The sequence below is a fragment of the Pelodiscus sinensis genome, chromosome 8 (genome assembly GCF_052426305.1).
Source record: "Pelodiscus sinensis isolate ZL-2025 chromosome 8, ASM5242630v1, whole genome shotgun sequence".
NCBI classification, from domain to species: Eukaryota; Metazoa; Chordata; order Testudines; family Trionychidae; genus Pelodiscus; species Pelodiscus sinensis.
In genome coordinates this window covers 17314680-17336740 of record NC_143059.1, presented here as the reverse complement: position 1 = coordinate 17336740, position 22061 = coordinate 17314680, and the positions used below count along the sequence as shown (strand labels likewise).

General features: G+C 43.0%; 1 protein-coding gene across 2 annotated transcripts in view; it reads left to right on the top strand.

Moving 5' to 3' along the window:
* The window catches only part of BMPR1A (bone morphogenetic protein receptor type 1A), a 174174-nt gene that overhangs the window by 67611 nt on the left and 84502 nt on the right, over positions 1-22061 (top strand). For both annotated transcript variants that reach the window (XM_075934831.2, XM_075934830.2), the window contains one exon: positions 14670-14887. In XM_075934831.2, coding sequence (XP_075790946.1) covers positions 14821-14887 — 67 coding nt within the window. In that variant the 5' untranslated portion in view covers positions 14670-14820. The remainder of the gene's footprint in view (positions 1-14669; positions 14888-22061) is intronic.

Here is a 22061-nt window from a genome sequence, read left to right as displayed (position 1 = left end):
TAAAAGAAAATTCTTTTGTTTTCTTTCAGGGGTGTAAGGTATTCTGGAGGGAGAGATTGCTCACTGAGGGGGAAGGCAGTATTCTTATGCTAATCCAGGCTCTGGATAAGGAGCAGAGCAGCCATGCAAACAATGGAAGTGGAGCCAGAAAGTCTGCTATGTAGTCTAGCAAGCCTTGGAAAGCATGTCAGACAGGGCGCCTGGGGCTGCTTAAGGGGAAGGGCCCAAGGAAAGGGGAGAGCTTTACTCCAAGTTACTTTCTATAACTGGAAGGTGGCCAAAAGAGTTAAAAAAAATCCTTAGTACATAGAAAACAAGAATTAAAATGGAGGCTGAGATGAGAGGGAGAAAAGTGCCCAGAGTAGCCTATATTCTAGCATTTATATTAAAACCATTGATTTGGCTGTGTTTTGCTGCTGTTGAATATTTTTTCTTTATTCATTCTAAGCTTTTTTTTTTTTTTTTAAATAGTAGCTACAGATATTTTAAAAGACGTACCCTGAAGAAATCAGGTTTTTCACCCTTGCCCCTTCTTAGTCACAAGTTAACTTATACTACCCTAATGTGGGCAAAATGTTAATATAAAAAGTATTTGTAGCTGAAATGTCAATTTTGATTTAACTACATGATTTTTTAAAAATTAGACGATCCACATTTGTTAATCAAATTCAACATTTAAAGAGAAGAGGTTTGTTTTTCTGTATTCATTGTGAAGTGACATATATGGACAATGAAAGTCAAACAAAATATTCATTCAAGAGATTTTTTTTTCATTTTTCTGAAATCTTCCTCTTGAAATATAATACTTTTTACTTTGAAGGTAAAAATACTTATGTTTTGTTGTATTGCTGTGTTTTTGTAAGTATTTGATTGATATATTGGTAATACACTGATACTACATCTACATGTTTTGTTAGTCTTTAAGGTGATGCTAGACTATTCATTGTTTTTCCAGTTACAGACTAACTCAACTACCCCCTCCGAAGATTGATACTAGTTCATCTAAACACAGAAAACTACGTTATTTTTAATTTTTTTGCAGCGACTGCTGCACAAAACTTCTTTCTGTAAACCAAGTGCTTTAAGCATGATAAAGTACTCACTATGTATGTGTACAGGTTGGACCTTGCTGGCCTGGCACTTTCAAGACCTGACTGGTCCCGAACAAGGGAATTTGCTGGACCAAGAAGGGTGTCTCGGTTCATGGCCCATGCTGCCACCAGGCTAGGGCTCCAGCCTGACTCTGCTGCTGCCCCAGGGCTCTCTAGGTGCCACCGGCCCTGAAGTGCCATGGCCAGAGCTGTGTAATGGGGTGGAAGGATGGGGCCGGAGTCCTGCAACCTGGGCCAGAGCTCCTTGGCTGCTGCTGGGGCTGGAACTTCATGGCTGCTGGAGCCAGAACGGAGCCAGAGCTCTGCAGCCAGGGATAACGCCAGAGCTCCCTGGTTGTCCCTGGGATCTTAGTTCCATCTGGGGCTAGAACTCCTTGCCATGCTGCCCATCCCTGCCCACAGACACACGCATGGCTCCTGGCTGAGCTGCAATCCCCCTCTTTCTCAAGGTAGGCAGTCCTGGCTCTCCCTGGCCGCTGGGGAGGGCTGGACTGAGGCGTGGCAGCCCCGGCCTGCCCCCTCCCTGCTTTGCTGCCAGGCCAAGGCCAGGTCAACCCTGGCTCTCTTCCCCTGGCCACCAGAGGTGGGGAGCCAGGCTGAGGCCATGGCATGTGAACCCCAGCTCCTACCTCCCTCAGCTGCTGCCCCAGCTGTCTTCCCCTGAACACCGGGGAGATGGATGAGGGGAGGAAGGAAGGAAGCAGGCATGATGCAGAGTGATGTGATGACATTCTATCATCCCACAGGAAAAATTTTTATCTGTGTATATAGCGAGAGATCGCTAGAACATGCTTAGTTACTGGCTGGTCATAATATTCCTTATTAATTTGTGCTAGGAGAAATTACTGTTGTTTATGCTAGGAAGGAGCATGGATGTCAGCTCAATATTCCCAGCTAGTGAAAAATGCAACCTTTAATGGCAACCTATAATAGAATTTAAAAGGAGGAAAATCATGGGTCAAGATGAATGAAAATGGTATAGGAAATGATGGTTATTACTCAAATTAGAAGATTTGAAATCACTGAGTAACAGTCAGATGGGCATGCAGGTGTAAAGTGGGAGTGGGGTCCCCAGCTAACCGATTGTGCAGGACACTGTATGAAGCCGCAACTGCCTGGTGAATCTGTATCATTTTAATGGTTTTATGAGAAGCAGTCTCATTCCAGGCAGATCCCATTTTCCTTGCTTTAAGTTATGGTAAGAGGAAGCTGCATACCAAAGTTGGTGGCCCCAGCTCTTACAGTTTAGGAGGAGTTCTTGAACAGACTCAGACAAATTCTCTCATATATAGTAGATTCTTTTACTTGTTCTTTTTCCATTCAACATTCCCCGTGTTGTTAATACTGTTACCCCTGGGGCCTGGATAACATGCTAATATGGCCTGCTGGTAAATGCCCCAGTCAAAAGAAACCGATCCGGCCCCTCCCTCGGGATCTATCACCTGTGAATTAGGCCCGTAAGAAAACAAAGGGAAAAGAATAACAGACTCTGATTAAAGGTGCAAACAAGAAGGAGCTATATTAGGGATTATATACAAAAATGGGAAGAACGGGGGAAGAAGCCCGGCACAAACTAATAATCACCAACAAAACAGCGGAAGTGAACAGTCAAAAACCCTCTGTATAGCCACAGACAGCGAGAACATAAAGGTAAGTTATACCCCAATTACAGATGGCTACTTTCTTGTCTTGAACTGGAGTCACAAGATCCAGAGAGCGTTGCTCAGGACCTACTACCCTTAGGCTGGTTGAGAGCCCTCAGGGAGGTACACCAGGGAGTCCCTTGGTGATGTTAAAAGAACGCCGAAGAGGATGGCAGGCAGATGGTATTTGCAGGATGGAAGGTGGTAGATGGGATTCCTCTTCTGCTCTCCAGAGTGGTCCGCAGCTGGATCAGATCTCTCAGTACTCGCGTAAACACTGTCTCTCGGGTGGACAGCACCCCTCCTGAGCTGTGTCTGAGCTTTCATAAACTTTTGGGTGGTTTACCCTCAGTCCGCAAAAAGGTGAGAAAATCCAGTTTGTACTGGTTCTTGTTTACCACTCCATAGGAAGGACCTCTCCCTTTCCCAGAGTCACATGTCTTACAAACTCCATTTTGTCTATATCAACTCCATTTTGATATTCACCCAAATAGCCCATACTATCATTAAACATCATCAGCCTATTAACCTGTTTTACATAATTATTTATCATGACAGAGGGTCAGCCTACAATACTAACTCTGTCAAATGTCTGGTCATAGATAGCCTTTTAGGTGAAAATTAAAGCAAAGTAAGCCTTTAGCACCTCAGCTTTCTTTTTCTTTATTTACATCTTCTTGCCGATTAAATTATGGAGCTATACTTTGCTTTACTTTTTTCTTGCTTCAGATTTGTTTATAGAAGCTCTCCTATAGCCTTTTATGTCCTTGCAAAGTGTAGCTAATTTTGTGCTTTAGTTATTCTGATTTTGTCCCTGCCTGCTAAGTTCTTTCATGCTCACCTTAAGTGATTTATTGATGTTTCAACTTTTTGTATGGTTTCTTTTGGATTTATAGGTAATTAAAATGTTCGTCATGCATCCGTATTGATTTTTCATACATGCTATCTTTCCATAGTATTAGTAAGTTTGTTGTTGTGCATTTGATACTGTCTCTTTGAGAAAGGGTATGTCTAGACTATATGCCTCTGGTGACAGAGGCATGTAGATTAGAATACCCGGCATAGGAAAATGAAGCGGCGATTTAAATAATTGCCACTTCATTTAAATTTAAATGGCTGCTGCGCTGAGCCGATCAGCTGTTTGTCGGCTCAGCGCAGTAGTCTGGACTGTCCGTGGTCGACATCAAAGGCATTTGTCAACCTCCCAGGTATGCCTCATCCCAGGAGTATTGTGTCCAGTTCTGGGCCCCCCACTACAAAGAGGATGTGGACGCATTGGAGAGGGTCTAGCGGAGGGCTACTAAAATGATTAGGGGGCTGGAGCATTTGACCTATGAGGAGAGGCTGAGGGAGTTGGGTCTGTTTAGTCTGCAGAAGCGAAGAGTGAGGGGGGATTTGATAGCAGCCTTCAACTTCCTGAAGAGAGATTCCAAAGAGGCTGGAGAAAGGCTGTTCTCAGTAGTGACAGATGGCAGAACAAGGAGCAATGGTCTCAAGTTGTGGTGGGAAAGGGTCAGGTTGGATATTAGGAAAAACTATTTCACTAGGACAGTGGTGAAGCACTGGAATGGGTTACCTAGAGAAGTAGTGGAGTCTCCATCCTTAGAGGTGTTTATGTCTCGCCTTGACAAAGCCCTGGCTGGGTTGATTTAGTAGGGATTGATCCTGCCTAGAGCAGGGGGCTGGACTTGATGACCTTCTGAGGTCTCTTCCAGCTCTATGATTCTATGACCTTGGGTGCTGTGCTGCCACCATCTACGAAAGAAAATATCCTTTTGGAATCCAGAAAGATTTACTTGGGAACTTCTTCCAGAGGGGTACCCCAAGCTCTTTTACCAGAAGAGGGGGGGGGGGGGGGCGGGCAAACAACAATTTCTGGTAGAATAGCTGACCTCTCAGTCTTAAGCATGAAGACACAGACCTCCTCTTACCTTCCAGGACCCAAGAATCAAATTATAGTCTTAAAAAAGATGATGTTATTAATGGAACAAAAAGATATACTTGGTAAAACATACTTGGTTGCTAGGTGTTCTAGAGTGAGAAAAAACATATTAAAGCACAGAGAATGGCTTCCCTGGGATTCAACTTCAGTTGGAGTATAACGGGAGAGAGGGAGAGGGAGGGTACATGATCCAAGCACAGAGGAATTTCAAGCCAGAAACTAAAAGAAATTAACCTCATTGTGGCTAACTAAAACATTCCCTGTCTACTTACATTTGTTGCTTCAAGGTTTTGTTTGCCTAGACATGGTTATTGCTATCAATTTCATTTCTGCCTCCTGGCTCATTCCATCTTTCTCTCTCACACAAAGGAGACTGAAGCAGGCAAAACCAGTTTTTTCAATTCAGATCTTAACACTTGCTTCCCATTGGCTCTCCTGGCTGCCTGCCAACACCTCCTAGATTTTTTCAGGGATTCTCTGAGTTTAACCATTCACTGACTTTACTTTTTCCATCCATCACAGAGACAATGCACCTTTATTAGAGACCTGCAGAATGCAATAAAACAAAGAAGTTGGATTATATTTGGCACCGTTTTCACTCTTCCTGCCTCCCTTATTTTTCTTCTGATTTTTACATGTTGTTAGGAAATGAGTTAATACAGGCATGTCTTCTGAGCCCACAGATTTTATACATATATTAAAACGTCAGCATGCATTCTCACTAACATTAAGGTCTGATGAACACATAAAATAGCATCATGACCATGAGTGATTCTCTACCTGTCCTGTGGCATATGCACAGGCTGTGCAGTGAAGATCTGAAGGAAAGCAAGCCATAGTGATTTTTAATGGGCTGCAGCACTGCTGGATTCACTCCCCATGCAACAGACTGTAATGCTGTACTCTTAACTGCACCACATGGATCCTGCTGGACTGCAGTAATGTATCATCCTGTTCTGCTGAGACAGAACTCTCTTGTCCCCCAACTAAGGCACAGAGTTGGGGGTAACAGCCCCCAGCAAAGCCACACAGACACTGTGAACAGCTAAACTCTGGAAAGCCTTAGTCACAGGTGCTTGACACAGCACCCTGGTGTACAGCTCGTATGGGACCAAACCCCCAGATAAATGTCTGTCTGTGCATAAAATTTATAGAGTGAGCTCATAACATGTTCATCCCTTTTAATGATCAAAGAGAGAGATGCACAGCTGTTAGCTCCTCCCCTCCCGTAATAATGGTTTACACTGAATTTGATTATAAACAAAACTGATTTTATTAAGTATAAAAACTAGGATTTAAGTGGTTGCAAGTGATGAGAGATCAAAATAAGTTACTGTGCAGAAGTATGGATTGTATTCGCTCTGTTTGCCTTGTTACGTTGCATGTGATTTCTACTGTCCTGTACTGTTCAGTAGTAACTCTGCGTGCCTCAATTTCCTTGGGCAGTACACTGGTGCTTGGATGGGGATGAGAATTTCAGGTGTGACTCACTTAGGGAGGCTGCCCCTGCTCCAGCCTCAGCCCATACACAATGGCTGAGGCTTTTGGTAACTTGAGCCTGGGAGTGGACTGTGACTAGGTGACACCTTTTTGCCCAAGAAGCTGTACAAAGGGACTGAAGGCAGGCATAGGTGTGCTGTTGGGCGTGTGAGTGAGTTTAGGCTAGTTTAGGATACAGGGAGGGGGCCCAGGGCCTTGGCCCTTGGCCCTGGGCTTCCCTCTTCCCCCAGATGGATTGTACTGACTACTTCTGGTTGCTGTGCTAACACGTCTATTCTATACTGAATCTCTATGAACTAATAAACATTCTCTTCTACTTGCTGGCTGAGCATCACATCTGGCTGCAGATTGGGATGCAGGGCTGGGTGACTCCCCACACTGAAGTCACAGTTACTAAGCAAGGTAAAACAAAACATGGCAGATAAGTCTAATACACCATGGTAAGTTGGTACAAACCATAATTTTTCTCTCTGTTTATTGTGAAGGATTTTTCAAGGCAGAGCTGTTCTTCCTGCCCTAGATCTAACCCAGGCCTGGGCAAAATACAGCCTGAGGGCTGGATCTGGCCCACCAAGCCACTGGATCCAGCCCGTGGACACTGCAGGGAACCCCAGGCAGGCTCCCCACTTGCCTCAGCCCACCCGCACGCCGCTCAGAAACGTGGCTGCAGGGCGGTTTTTCTTTTAAAAACTGAGAGTCCGGAGGGGAGGAGGGAAAGTCTTGGGAGCTGTTCCCGCCCCCAGCACAATCCCATTGGCTGCTTTCTTGCCAGAAACTGGCCCAGAGAAGCTGCCTGTTTCAATAATAGCCAGCCACGAAGCACAAGGGGCTCCAGAACAGATGGGTGCTGCCTGGGCGGGGGCGGGGGCGGGGCAGGCAGCAATGTTCCCTCTATGCTGTGCAGCTGCACTGCTTCACAGGTGATTAATCAGCACCACCCAGTCAGAGGCTCAGGGCTCTATGCATGGAACTGACTAGGCAGGGCTGATTAATCACCTGTGAAGCTGTGCGGCCTTGCAGCTTAGAGGGCACACTGGCAGGTAGGGAGGCTGATTCAGGAATGGCTGCTGGTGGTAAGGCTCCTGACCAGACCCTGTCTCTGGCACCCCAGTCCCTCCCGTCCCCAACCCTCTGCTGCCTATTCCACATAACCAAATCCTCTGCTCCCCTCCTGTACCCAAATCCCCTCCCAGATCTGGCACCCGAATCACCTGCCCCAGATCGCAGTTCCCTCCTGCCCTAGCTCACAACCCAAATCCCTGCACCCCCTCCTCTGCCCCAATTCCCTTCCCTAGGTCACAGTCCAGCCCCCTGCATACCAGTCCAGTACCCCAGGTCACAAGTTGTTTCTTGACCCAAATTACCTCCCTTCTCCCAAGCTGCCTTCTGTACCCAACCTCCATCCCAGACTCTGCACTCCCTCCATTAATATCATGAATGATATTGGCCATTTTCCAAATTGTTGGAGTGCCCCCCACCCCATCAAAAATTATTGCCCACCCCTAGTATAACCGCTTATCTCCAGCCCTGTCATTAGAGTTATTTTGTTTTCAGGTCTTTTCATCTAACCTCTTGGGGTGGGGAGCAATCTGTGAAGCCAGCTGAAAACAATCATTATTTGCATCTTATTCCATATATAGAATTACCCCAGGGCGGGAACTCATAGAATCATAGGGCTGGAAGAGACCTCAGGAGTGTCATCAAGTCCAGCCCTCTGCCCACAGCAGGACTAATCCCAACTAAATCAAGTCAGCCAGAGCTTTGTCAAGTTGAGAATTAAACACCTCTAGGGATGGAGATTCCACCACCTCTGTAGCTAGCCCATTTCAGTGAAATAGTTTTTCCTAATATCCAACCTAAACCTCCCCCACATTAACTTGAGACCATTGCTCCTTGTTCTGCCATCTGGCAGTACTGAGAACAGTCTCTCTCCATGCTCTTTGGAACATCCCTTCAGGAAGTTGAAGGCTGCTATCAAATCCCACCTCACTCTTCTCTTCTGAAGACTAAATAAACCTAAATCCTTCAGTCTCTCCTCGTAGCGCATGCGATCCAGCCCCCTAATCAGTTTGGTTGCCCTCCGCTGGACCCTCTCCAATGTGTCCATAACCTTTCTATACTGGGGGCCCAGAACTGGACACAGTACTCCAGATGTGGGCTCACCAGAGCCAAATAAAGGGGAATAATCACTTCTCTAGATCTGCTGGCAGTGCTCCTCCTAATGCACCCCAATATGCCATTAGCTTTCTTGGTTACAAAGGCACACTGTTGACTCATATCCAGCTTCTCATCCACTGTAATTCCAAGGTCCTTTTTTGCAGAACTGCTGCTATTCGGTTCCCAGCCTTTAACCATGCTTGGAATTCTTCCGTCTGAAGTGCAGGACTCTACACTTGTCCTTTTGAACCTCATCAGATTTCTTTTCTCCCAGTCATCTAATCTGTCTAGGTCACTCTGGACCCTATACCTGCCCTCGAGTGTATCTACCTCTCCCCCTACCTTAGTGTCATCCACAAAGTTGTTGAGGGTGCAATCCATCCCCATGTCTAGGTCATTAATAAAGATATTGAACAAAACCAGCCCTAGAACCGATCCTTGGGCCACTCCGCTAGAAACTGACCACCAACCTGACATTGAGCTGTTAATCCCTACCCGTTGGGCCTGACAGTCTAGCCAGCTTTCTATCTATCTTACTGTCCATTTATCCAATCCATACTTCCTTAACTTGCTGGCAAGAATATTGTGGGAGACGTATCAAAAGTTTTGCTAAAGTCAAGGTATATCACATCCACCAACTTTCCCATATCCATGGTGAATCCATGTTGACTATTCCTGACACTTCCCTTCTTCCAAGTACTTCAAAATAGATTCCTTGAGGATCCCCTCCATGATTTTTCCGGAAACTGAGGTAAGGCTGACCGGTCTAGTTTCCTGGATTGTCTGTCTTCCTTTTTTTAAAGATGGGCACTACATTTGCCTTTTTCCAGTCATCCGGGATCTCTCTCTATCTCCATGACTTTTCAAAGATAATGGCCAAAGGCTCTGAAATGACATTTGCCAACTCCCTCAGTACCTTCGGATGCATTAAATCCAGACCTATATATGTTTAGCTTTTCTAAATAGTTCTTTGTTCAATTCTCCTCACCACTCTGGAAAAGTACACATTTCAAGATGGATTCTAGCACCAGGTGACATGGTTATCTGTCTTTGTAGGGCCGACTGCAGTCCAGGCTTACAGGGAAAAAGACTATTCGTGCATCATTGTGTTGAGCACTGAGCAATTAAGTTACTTGAGTATTGCTAATGGCCTTCACCAACAAATCTAGATATATAAATGTTCTTATACTTTATAATTCTAACTTTGTATCCAAGAATGGTAAATGCGCACACACAGAATATACACATTCAAACTCTCAAAGGACTGGAGACATGTCCCATTTTGCATAAAGCATATTTGAGTTATGAATATTCATATTAAAAAACACGTTCCATAAAAATATGGGAGTGCAGTGTCAGAGGCATTATCAAGGTGGGAAGGGTCCAAGTACTCACCAATGTGCTATAAACAAGGAAGGGAAGTGACATCAGGAGAGAGGTCTCATTTTCTCCATGGAGTGGGGAGACCAGGGAAAGGACCAAGCAGCCTCCTTAATTCCTCTCTTATATGTTTCCATTAACATCCCTAAAAGTCTTACCGCAAGTTTGACATCTTTGGGTTTAGATGTAAAATTGTATTAATTTTTTAAATAGAAAACATTAAATATTCAGATTATATCTACCTATTTTTTGTGGAGCTTTTTGTAGGGGTCACACATGGCCAACTAATGTATTTTTAAAGATGTTGAACTGTGTCTACACTAGATGCAAGGTTATTTTAAGATTGTTTCTAAAGAACACTGAGTTTTCCTAATCTGGAGAAGTACTCTGTAGACAAGCAGAGAACAAGTAGTATTGACAGCAATTTTAAATCAAATATGTAGTGTATACTTATGAATAGAGATTCAAATGACTGATTAGAAAACTCACAGGACTCCGCTGTGTCGTATCTCATCCTCAAGAAAACCCAGGAAGACCAAATTTAACATTAACCCCCCCCCCCCCCGAAATTAAGAAGTAACCAATTTAAGATCTTATGTATACATCACAGTGAAAAAAATAGCTCATATACACACCTTGAATTTTATTATGTCACTTTTGAAGTTAATTTTAAATGGCAACATACATGTCACAAATCATAATATTGTGAGAAGTCCTGGAATAATTATATGTAGACACAGTTCAATATCTTCAAAAATACATTAGTTTGCCATGCAGGAGCCCTGGAAAAAGCGCCACAAAAAATAGGTAGATATAATCCGAATATTTAATGTTTTCTATTTAGATGTATAATTTTACTTTTTTTTTAAATGAAAAAAAGTCAAATTCGCGGTATGACTTTCAGAGATGTTGTTTTTAAATATTTTTTTGCATGCAGATTTATTTTATAAAAAAATAAGACATAAATGATCCAGATACAACATATTGTTTTTAGTGCTATAGTAAGAAACAAAAATACATAAATATTTTGGAAAAGGGAAGGGAGAGGTAAGAATGGATTTGAAAATTTCGTAAGGACTTTGATAATGAAAATAGCACCCCAAAGTTAGAAATAAATCGTACTAAACTTCAGATGTTATAATTTTTTATGCTGGACAAGTTTAGGGAGAAAATGATAAAAAATGACTTACTGATGTTTTTACAGAACTGGGTGATTATTTCCTGAATCCAAGGGGGATCACATTTTTAATTATTTGAATATATAAACTCTTTTTGGTGTAGAGATCAAATTGATCAGATGCATATGGAGGTTTCTTTTAAATCTATGTTAGAGATCCATTTTGAAGTAATATGTGCAAATTACATAGGACGTGAATTTGCTCAACATGTCATCTGGCTGCTCAATGGGGCGTGACCTTGATGGGGCCAGTGGCAAGAAGGGACAAACCGAGCAGTGACTGACTGACACACTCTGTGAGAGGCACCATCTCAGCTGCTTCTCCCATCCCCTGGTTGCCTCTCTCATGAGTTGGAAGGGAGGAATGCTTACTGGCCAATGTGCTCCCGCTACTGGAGCATGGGCCATGTGGTTTGAAGCCACTTTTAAGTCCTTTTCAGCAGTAAGAACCACTCAAGGAATCACATGAAGCACCTCCATTGACACCAATGGATCTCTAAAATGACTTCATTTTCTCAATTGTAGTTTAGTGTTGTTTAAATCAATGAAGAGTCCTGTGGCACCATGGAGACTAACAGACTTATTAGGGCATAAGCAGATTTATTAGGGCATAAGCTTTCATAGGTAAAACCCACTTCATCAGATGAAGTGGAAGTTACAGAGGCAGGGGTATTTATAAGAACAACAAAAGAAAGAGATTACTTGTGTTAACGAGGCTAATCAAGTTGGAGTAGATGTAGCTAGTTCACAGCAGTTGATTTGGCGATGTGAATATCTGGAGAGGGGACCTTTGTAGTGTGTTAACTAGTTAATATCCTTATTCAATCCTAAATTGATTGTATTGAATTTGTAACTGAATTCTAGTTCAGCATCTCTTTGTTTTTGGGGTTTGAAATTCTTTTGTAGAAGGGTTGCTACTGTCAAATCCATTACTGAATAACCAGGTTGGTTAAAATGTTCCCCTACAGGTTTGTGTGTTACCTTTCCTGATGTCTGATTTGTGTCCATTTATCTTTTGGCTCAGAGACTAGGGATATAAGCAACTAATTGAGTCACTAATTTACTAGTCACTTCCCCCCCACTTGCTGCCTCTGTATTAGAGGCAGCAAGTGGCAGGGAGTGGGAGCCAGTTTAAAAGTCAGTTCCCCTATCATCATCTCCACTGGAGGGCAGGAGAAGGGGAAAACAGTGCAAGCCACCAGGCTTTTACTACATTTAAAAAGCAGAGGTGCAGCATCTGGAACCCAGGGCAAGCTGGGACAGCTGATGCAGTTAAGTCCTTTGATGGTATCATTTGACAAGGGGGTTTGTTGCAGGGATAGGTTCGTGGATGTTTCTAGGTGTGTTGTGGGGCTGCTGGTGAGTATTTGGTGAGTTTGGGGGTCTGGCCAGAAACGGATTTGAATGGACTGTCCTCTCCAGTAATGTTTGTAATGAAACTTGACTTCAGCAGTCTTCTAATCTTGGATGAGAAGTTAAGTGAGACCTTATTTTTGCGTTTGCAAATTTACAACACTAGCAGAATGCTGGATAGTAAAATACTATTGCGTGCACTATACCTCGCAAACCTTCATAAAAAAATAACACTAAAAAAAAAAAAACCTGATGCTTTCCATTTTACAGTATTTTATTAATAGTGAAATTTCTAGTCGTCTTTCTCCTGAAAATGTAATTGCACAGCAAGGGACATTCATTATTTAACACTGCTATATTGATGTTTCTTAGTTGCAAAGTTGTTTTCTTGCTGATTTCTAGTGGGGATGTAAAATCACAGTTAATCAGTTAACCCGTTAAATGTTAAGTGCGATCCTGCTTCTGGCATTCCCATGCTTGGGGCTGCCAACTGCTGCTGCTGTTGGCAGTCCCAAGCATGGTGGGAAGGCCAGATTCTACTCCAGATTTTCCCCTCCCTCCATGCAGAGTGGCCAGTCCCTGCTCCTAACCTGGGCAGGGTTGTTCCCTGAGCAGGGTTATAAATATCACCCGGTAAAGTGGCTACCGGTTACTCATTCACATCCCTAATTCCTAGACATATTAAATGTTTAATTTAAAAAGGAATTATTTTAAATGTTTTATGTTGCTTAAACCTAAAGAGAATAAAGTGTTTTTAGTTTGTTTGCTCAGTATATTATGTAAAGAGTACACACCAATATTCCTTTTTTAAATTTGGAAGTGAAGCATTATTAATAGAAGCAAAATATCATTGCATAGAATGTTGTTAGGGACTTACCTAATGTTTTATGGCTTTGTGGTTCATTAGACACAAATATATTTTTCCTCTGAAGCAATTTGTATGTTTCTTGTGATGAAGCATCCTTGTTACTGCATAAGAAACCACAGATGTGTGAAAAGTAGGCCACAGGTCAAAGGCTACATACCCCCTACCTGCACAAATTGAAAGTGACAGACACCTCTCTGCTCTGCCACTAATTTGCCTCCATGTTAAATGCCTCTGAAGTACTAATTAAAATGAAAAGTTCTTTGGACCTACCAACAGACGGATTTAGTTATTTATGGTGGCAGTGGCCACAAACAGTAATTACAGCACATCCTTGAACAAACACAAAATTTTGCATTCAAGAATAGCGCCAGGCTGACAGGGGTCATAGGGTTCAAGCCCACTGAAACAAGGGGCCAAAGAAAGGCAAAACCAGTCTTCTGTTTGTCTTAATACAAAATCTCCTTTGTCTCAGCTAACTGTTTAGGTGTCCAAGTAACTTTTTAATTCCTTTGAGACCTAATTATGCTTCCTTTAATTAATCAATGTAAAAACTTCATTAGGGAGAATGAGTACAACTGCTACATTTTAATTTTTCCGTAATACTTGTCTACTGTGGACCTGAAAAGGTGATTTTTTTTTAAAAAAAGTTTGACTATCATGTCTGTATATTTTCACTGAGTGAATGGATTATAATCTTGTAAATTCTGTAGCCAAGTGCATGTCTGTGTAGCAGCCATGATTTTTTAGTGGATGCTTACTGTCTGCACAAAACTGCTTATGGGAAGCAAGGAAGATACTAATGCTCTAAGGTGGGGCTAGAGGGCATATTAATTACTGATTTCACTGGTGTTCCATGCTGGAACACAGCATCTTTTTCAGGAGGTTTTATAATATTTTGGCCGGTAAAAAGAGGGTACAGAATACTATACTTAGATGTTTCTTAGAGCCTGAATGTAAAATTAGACTTACTAAATGTATTTTTTTGGTTAACTTTTTTAAGTAGACTTGTATAGTACATCTACTTGTTACAGTAGTAAAAAAAATAATTTGACTTCCTTGCAGTAATATTTATATTTTTCATTGACGTACTGGCTGTTCTTCAAGTGTGATGCAGTTGATATTGTTGCAGAAGGGATCTAGAAAGTTATAAATAAGGTTCTTGTTCACTGTTAAATTATAGTAGGTACAGACATAACAATTTTAAACATACTTTACACACTAATTTATTCGACAACATGATATCTGTAGGTGAGCCTAAATTACACAGCCATCTGTTTTGGACTAATTATCTTCATACAGATTTCAGAATATTATTTTGAACCACAAGTTGTATTTCTAAGTATTTGTTATGTAGTTTGAATAGTAAATGTTATGTAATTATAACTAGAATTTATGTTTGGGCTAATCTTAATAAATGTATTTAGTAGCAACTTATGTTCTGTCCAATGAGAACACTTTTTGTATTTTTTAATGTTTCAGAGAGCTTGGGTTGGTTTTAAACATTTGCTCAAAACCTTGATTTCACTTTATCTTTCAGGAGACAAAGTTGGAGGATTTATTAAATCATCACTAACTGTCAACCACGAAATCTCATGAGGCTTCATTGAACAAACCAAGTTTAAAATTTGTCAAGCAGCTGGGCCATTTGCTAAGTGTGACAAGTGCACAGAAAAGATTAAAAGTGAACAATGACTCAACTGAAAGCACACATCACATTACTGGGAGCCTATCTGTTCATTAGTCTTCATGTTCAAGGTAAATTCATATTTCTTTAAATAACATTGTTTTTTAAATAATCTTTAATTTGAAGTGACTATAAGTTCCAGTGGTTTTATGATGTAGGTTTTGTTCAAATAGCTGAACGTACAGCACTTTTCTTTTATAATAATAAAGTTTTGTGTGGCTAATCAGTATTAGAAGATGGTTACATAAATTTAGTGACACATTTAAAAATAGAACATTTAAATCAATCTCTCTCAGTGTGCATGAGAAGATTTCACAAATAGTGATTGATATGTTTGCATAAAAGCTATGATTTTATTTATATTTCCTTATGCAAATGTGGTTAACTTGTATTTTCTCGATGTACTCTGGGTCTAATACCCGAGGCATGGATAGATGTTACTATGGACAAGTGATCAGTGAGCCTTAAACTTATCCAAAGAAGTAATCAGAATTGTGAAAATCATGTTTTGAACTGTAATTAGTTTTGCATCGCTTACTCCCTGAACACTTTGTGCAAAAGTTCCAGGTTAGCACATACAAATGTTTTGGGAATCCAAAACAGAATCTTCCTGGTTCTTTCCTTGCAAAAAAGCTTCTTAGCTAGCCTATGGGAACATGTAAAGAACTGTGAACCAAGAGGGCTGCTTGTATTCTCAGTACTTCACAGCTCATATTGATTGGTCTGTTACTACAGCTTTGATGGCTGAAGTCTAAAAGTTGCAATTTAGGATAAAATATTTGAGTGGTAATTCATGGACTTGGTGTAGTTGGAAAACTGTTTTTCATTTGTGCAAGCTGTGAGCCTTTTGAAATCAAGTACTATTCATGCACATCAGTAATTCCATTATATTTAAGAGAACAAGATGTGCAGTATGTGCATCCACTCACGGGCAAGGAAAAAGCTTTTCCTGGTGAGAGGAGACCTGTACAATCAGTTTCTTTGTAATCTGAGCTTTCATTCAGAAACAGAAACCTGAAAAATTCTAGGCTTTAAGTTTGCAGAGGACATCGCAAACATGAACGCTGCATACTGGAGTAGAGTTCTTTTCTAAGTCTACACAGGCAGCTCTAGTTCCTCTCTATTGATTATAACTTTGCCAAACATCTGTGTAATGAACAGAACTCTAGACAGTTTGGCTACTATTATTTAGCGTTTATGTACAAACTTGAATTACTTTGCAGTCATTAAGTGATGGGCCTTTTGTGTAACTTTAATTAGTGGTAGAAAGTCTCAGGGGATAGTCTGTAATTTTAAAAAAACAAAAAGTGGTGCTGTAGCACCTTGGAGATTTAAAATAAATAAATGTGTAGCACCATGAGCTTTCATTGGCAAAACCTTTTAAGGAAGTGAGTTTTGTCCACAAAAGTGCATGATACTACATATATATTTTTGTTAGTCTCTCAGGTGCTACAGAACTACTTGTTTGTTTAATTAGTGGTAGGAACTTTGTTCTTATCAGGGTTTAGCTGCTGTGACTGAAACCAGATCTCCTGGATTTAAAAATTTGCTCTTCTGTGAGGCAGTTCTTCTGCTTAAGAGGTTCAAAAGTGTCTTATTTGCCTAGAAAAAAAGACAGAACTATGTAGCACTTTAAAGACTAACAAGATGGTTTATTAGCTGATGAGCTTTCCTGGGCCAGACCCACTTCCTTAGATCAATACATGGAAGAAAATTGGCACAACCATATATACCAAAGTGATTCAATTAAAAAAATAAGTGAACGCATGTGAATTTGACACATCAAATTTTAGAACAGAGTGGGGGTGACGGAGGAAGGTAAGTTTTTGTGAGGTAGTGACATAGGGGTGATAATAGGGGAAGCTATCTTTGTAATGGGTGAGATAATTAGAGTCTTTGTTTAAACCCATACATAAAGTGTCAAATTTAAGCATGAATGACAATTCTGAAGCTTCTCGTTGAAGTCTGGAGTTAGTCTCTTTGAAGCAATATGCATTTTTTATGGTCATTAAGTGAATGATCAGTCTGGCTGAAATGGCAGGCAACAGCTTTCTCTCTGTGAGAGAGTCTTATGTCTGTTTTGTGTGCATTGATTCTTTGGTGAAGCGTCTGAGACGTTTGCCCAATGTACCTAGCAGACGGACACTTTAGGCACATGATGGCATAAATTATATTTCTGGATGAACAGGAATATGTGTTCTTGATCTTGTAACTGGCATGGTTAGGTCCAATAATGGTGTCAACAGAGTAAATATGCGGACAAAGCTGGCACTGGGGTTTGTTGCAAGGGAAAGTTCCAGGGTTGGTATTAGTGTGATATGTCCTGTGGTTGTTGGTAAGAATCATCCTGAGGTTAGGTGGTTGTCTGTAGGAGACTATGGGTCTGTCTCCCAGAGCCTCTCGGAGTTTAGTATCCTGTTCCAGTATAGGCTGTAGTTTATTGATAATGCATTGGACGGGTTTAAGTTGAGGGCTATAGGTGATGACAAGTGGTGTTCTATTGTTGGTGTTCTATTGTTCTCCATGAAAGCTCACCACCTAATAAACCCATAAACCCATGGTCACCAACCAGTAGATTGTGAGCTACCGGTAGATCTCAGGGGCTCTAAGAGTAGCTCTTGAGCCCTCTCTGAACTGCGCACCTGTGCAGTACATTTACATTAGATTTCCTCATTTGTGGAGCAGCCACTCACTGAGCAACAACACAGGTGAGTAGCTGCGAGGAATGGTGGGAGCTGGGAGGTCGAGAGGGCTGAAACACCCCAGCCAGTGACTGTGGCTTTCACAGCTGGAGCTAGGTGCAGCCTCCCTGGGCTGAGCACAGGGCAGCCAGGCTGGAGGGAAGAGAAGCAGCTGCCCAGCCAGCTGGCCATGGTGCTCAGCCAGGGTGCACCATGTGACGTAGTGGGGGTACCTGGCTGGTTTCTATGCTGCTGGCTCTGGGGGATCCCCCACTGGCTGCCGTGGGTACCACGACCCAGCAAAACAGGATGAGTCACTATGCAAACCAGTGGCCAGACACCCCCCATGGAGAGGAACAAAGGAAGGTGGAATGCTGCCTTGGCTGGGGGGCAGGGCTGGAAGTGAGGGAGTTGGTTGCTGGCTGTCGGAGGGCATGGAGGAGAGCCTAGGAGAAGGGGCTGGAGTTTAGGGGCCCAGTCTCCCCCATCTCAAGGGGGCCTGAGGCATCCTAGCCCAGTTCCTGTGACCAGACTACATCTGTGCTGCGCTGTGCTGGAGGAGCAATAAACCACCCTCAATTCCACTGGCTGGTGCAGTCTGTTTGTGCCATTTCGGGGTGCAGGAGACGGGGAACCCGCAACGCGCCGTCACACACCACGCACCACGTGGGCTGGCGCAGAGGAGAAGCTGCCTGGCCTGCTGGCTGTGGCGTTATCCCCCAGAGGAGGATGAACCGCACTCCAGCTGATTAGGCGGCTTCCCCTCTGCGCCTGCCCACGTGGACCTTGGTGGCACCCTGGCTGAGTACCATGGCCAGCTGGCTGGGCAGCCGCTTTTCTTCTCTCCAGCCCGGCTGCCCTGCGGTCAGTCCGGAGGGAGCGCGGGTCGGAGGCTTCCCTCCGTGGCTGGTGTAGGGAACTCCCTGCCCCCAACCTTGTTCCCTCTCCTCTGCCCCAAACTTGTCCCCCGCCCTCCTGGCCCCCCGTTCCCTCTCCCTTTCCCCCTTGACCCCGCTGCAGAAACCTGCCTCCCCCCCCCCCGCAGAAACTTGTCCCCCGGCACCCTGCCCCGCCCCCCTGCAGAAACTAGTTCCTTCTGGCACCCTGTCTCCTACTACAGAAACCTGTCCCCCTGCTCCCCTCTGCAGAAACCTGTCCTTCCCAGCACCCTGTCCCCTGCTGCAGAAACCTGTCCTGGCACCCTGCTCCTCTCACCTTCCCCCACTGGCACCCTGTTCCCTGCTCCAGAACCCACTAGCACTCCTCCCCAGTACTGTGTCCCCTGCTCCCAAATGACTTTTCTATGGGTCAGTGACCCGCTGACTCAAGGCAGGTTCCCTGCCATTCTCATAAATAAAGACAATGCAGAAACTTTTTGTGTTTAACATAGTATTCTATTTAAAAATGAAGCCTGGCCAACAAACCCCCAACTGGGGCCAAGCCCCCATCTGGCCACAACCACTCCTGCACTCCTCCTTCCCCAGACCCTAGATCTGAGCCTATCAAACACTGGAACCTCATGCCCTCAGCCCCTCACATACCCCAACCCAAATTCCTGCACCCTCACGTCCGCAAGCCTGTGGCTTGCTTAGTATCCCAACACTGCCCAGTCTGGATCCCCTTCCCCGAGCCAATGTTCCCTTCTCTACCTCCTCCTGCATCCAGATTTCCTCCCAGAGCTTGCACCTCTCACCCCTTCCCACACCCAAATCCCTCATTCCCACCCCAGAGCCTACACATCCTGTCTCAACACAGCAAGGGTCCAGCTAGACTGCAGGAGTTTTTCAGGATTCTGGAGATATCCCAGAAAAACTCTTCTGCGTCCAGGGTTGCGTTTGTTCTTCCGCTTTTTTAGTGGAAGAGCAAACAGGTTCTTTTGGTCACCCCTATATTCCTCTTTCCACAAGGAATAAGGTGGCTTCTAAAAGAAGGGTTTTTTTCTGACATTTGGTCCAGTGTAGACAGGCCAAATGTTGGAAAAACCTCTTCCTACAGAAGAATACAAAAAATAAATAAGCAGCAGTACAGTATAAGGATTGGGGATAGCAAGTGATGGAGAGGAGGAGAATAGAGAGAGCGGGGCTTCAAGGAAGGGGGCGGGGCGGTAGATCTTGGCTTGGTCTGTCATTTAAAAAGTGATCTTGGGTGTAAAAAGGTTGGAGACCACTGTAAAATAAACCATCTTGTTAGTCTTTAAAGTGCTACATAGTTCTGTCTTTTGTTTCAGCTACACCAGACTAACACGGCTGCATCTCTATCACTTTTTTGCCTAGGGTAGGAAAAGGTCCCTGAAAGATGCTCAATTTGTTGCTCTTCTCCAAGAGAACACAGAAGGCAAGAAAACCCTCTTTAACTCTCTATCTTGGAATGCTTAATAAAAGCTTTCTCAGAACTAGAGAAAAAAGGTCCTTTTAGGCCTGAACTGACTTTCTCAGCAGCTGCTCTGCTGGCTTTTGTCAATGCTGGCTTTTGTCAATGAAGGTTTTGATTTATTTTAAGAGCCTGTAAGCTTGAAGTTGAGTTCCACATATAGGAACACTGAGTTCTCCACCTAGTGAACTGAAAGGGTGAAAAGGAACAGCACTCTGATAGTAAGCACAGGTCTAGTTCACCCTCCCCAGGACACCTATGTCTACATTTCACTATTCTCAACCAAAAGGCATTTCATGGCCCAAATTGTCCATGCAGACACAGTTGCAAAATCTGGTCATCTAGAAATAGTCATGCTCTCTTTGCAGATATTAATACCATATTTACTGACAGTGGAAAAGAGAGTATACAGCTTATACAGTTTCTCTGGTAAATTGGACCTTAATTTGATTGATAGTGCACAAACACAGAACAGTAAAAAATAAGTAATAAAGCAGCACTGACAGCAAACAAAAGCCACAAATAACTGACAAAGCTGAAAATAAGGGAAGTAGAACATTAGGTGGTTGGTTGGGTATTTTAAACGAACATTTAGGATCCATGCTATGCAAGTGAAACATCTGTAAAAACAGATAAGTATCAGAGGAGCAGCCATGTTAGTCTGAATCTGCAAAAGCGGCGAGGAGTCATGTGGCACCTTATAGACTAACTGAAGTGTTGGAGCATAAGCTTTCGTGGGCAAAGACCCACTTTGTCAGATGCATGTCACTGCTGTACTAACAAGTGGCCTGGAGGAGGAGGTGGCGTGCTGCCAGACCAGGGACCCTATGCATCAGAGGTAGTCCCTCAGGGAAATTGTGAGGGCTGTGCAGTGTGCAGTGCTGGAGAGTGGCCGGAAATTGCGCACCACTGGAAGCTGACCTGGTTGTCTGCCAGCAAAGCTCCATTGGAGCTGCCTGTACGCTCTGCTACGGGGGGGAGAGGATGAGATGATGATTCTGTGCTGCGTGAGGAGCAATGGCACTGTACGAAGCCATTTCTTGGTTGCTTCTTCCCTGCAAGCCAGTGTTTCCATTAAGTAATTAAATATCCGGTAGGGCTTTCTGGGACATTTCACTACTTGATGGGACACCGGGACAGAGTATGTAAATTTGGGAGTGTCCCAGAAAAATTGGGATGTATGGTCAGCATACCCTGAGCATATTAACACAACTTCAGAATTTATAGACAAATCCATTCCTGAAAGAGCTTGCAACTAAGGCATTCATCCTACAAAACACCTACCGTAACGAATAGTACCTGCTGTTTGAGTATGCTCATTGACTCATAAGATTCCAAACTGTACCAGGTAGCAAAGATCTGGCCTTAGTGCCAATACTCCTCCCCAAGCAAAATCTAAAACTTACTGGAAATCGCTTGTCTGCAATCCAACACTAAGTGAAAGGCCAAACAAATAAGCAAGACCCATGGTTGCTGTTTTAACAGTTTATGGCCTATTAAGTAACATAGGATTTTTAAAAAAATCATTAATATCAGAGTTTTCAGATATCTACATCACTGCAAAAATTCTGTTAAAAGAATCCTTTCTTACCATAAGACACTAACACCTATGTAAACTTTGTTTGAGTGTAATTATGAAAATGTCATGAGCTAGGCCTAGCCACAGCCTGAATTCTTATCTACAAAAGCAGCCTAAAAGGTTTTCAGTAGAAGCACTCAAATTCAAATGAAGGCAGATCCTGCATTAGGATCAGCTAATGCAGAATCTTTCTGCCCTTTGTACTTCTCTGCTCTATATCTGTTTCCCTCCAAACAAACTATATTTTAGCCCAGGCTTTCTGACATCTCTGGGCACATCACCACTTATTAAAAAATTCAACATGGGCAAAAACAAGCTCTTTATCTTACCCTCCTGATACTAGGTGCAAAATATTTTGATCTGAACTGCATAGGATACATCACATGTGTTTGTTCTACAAGTCTAACAGTGGAAAATACGTTACATTATTCCCCCCCCCATCATATTTTTTCCTGGCATATTTTAGATCTTGTAATTGTCACCGATCAGTTGCTAATTAATACCAACTCCTCCTCACTCCAGCCTCAAACAAGAAAAGGGAAGGTCTACTTGGATTGAGGTAACAGAATTTCCATAGCAGCCCTCCATCTCCCAAGTAGCCACATGCCCCCATGA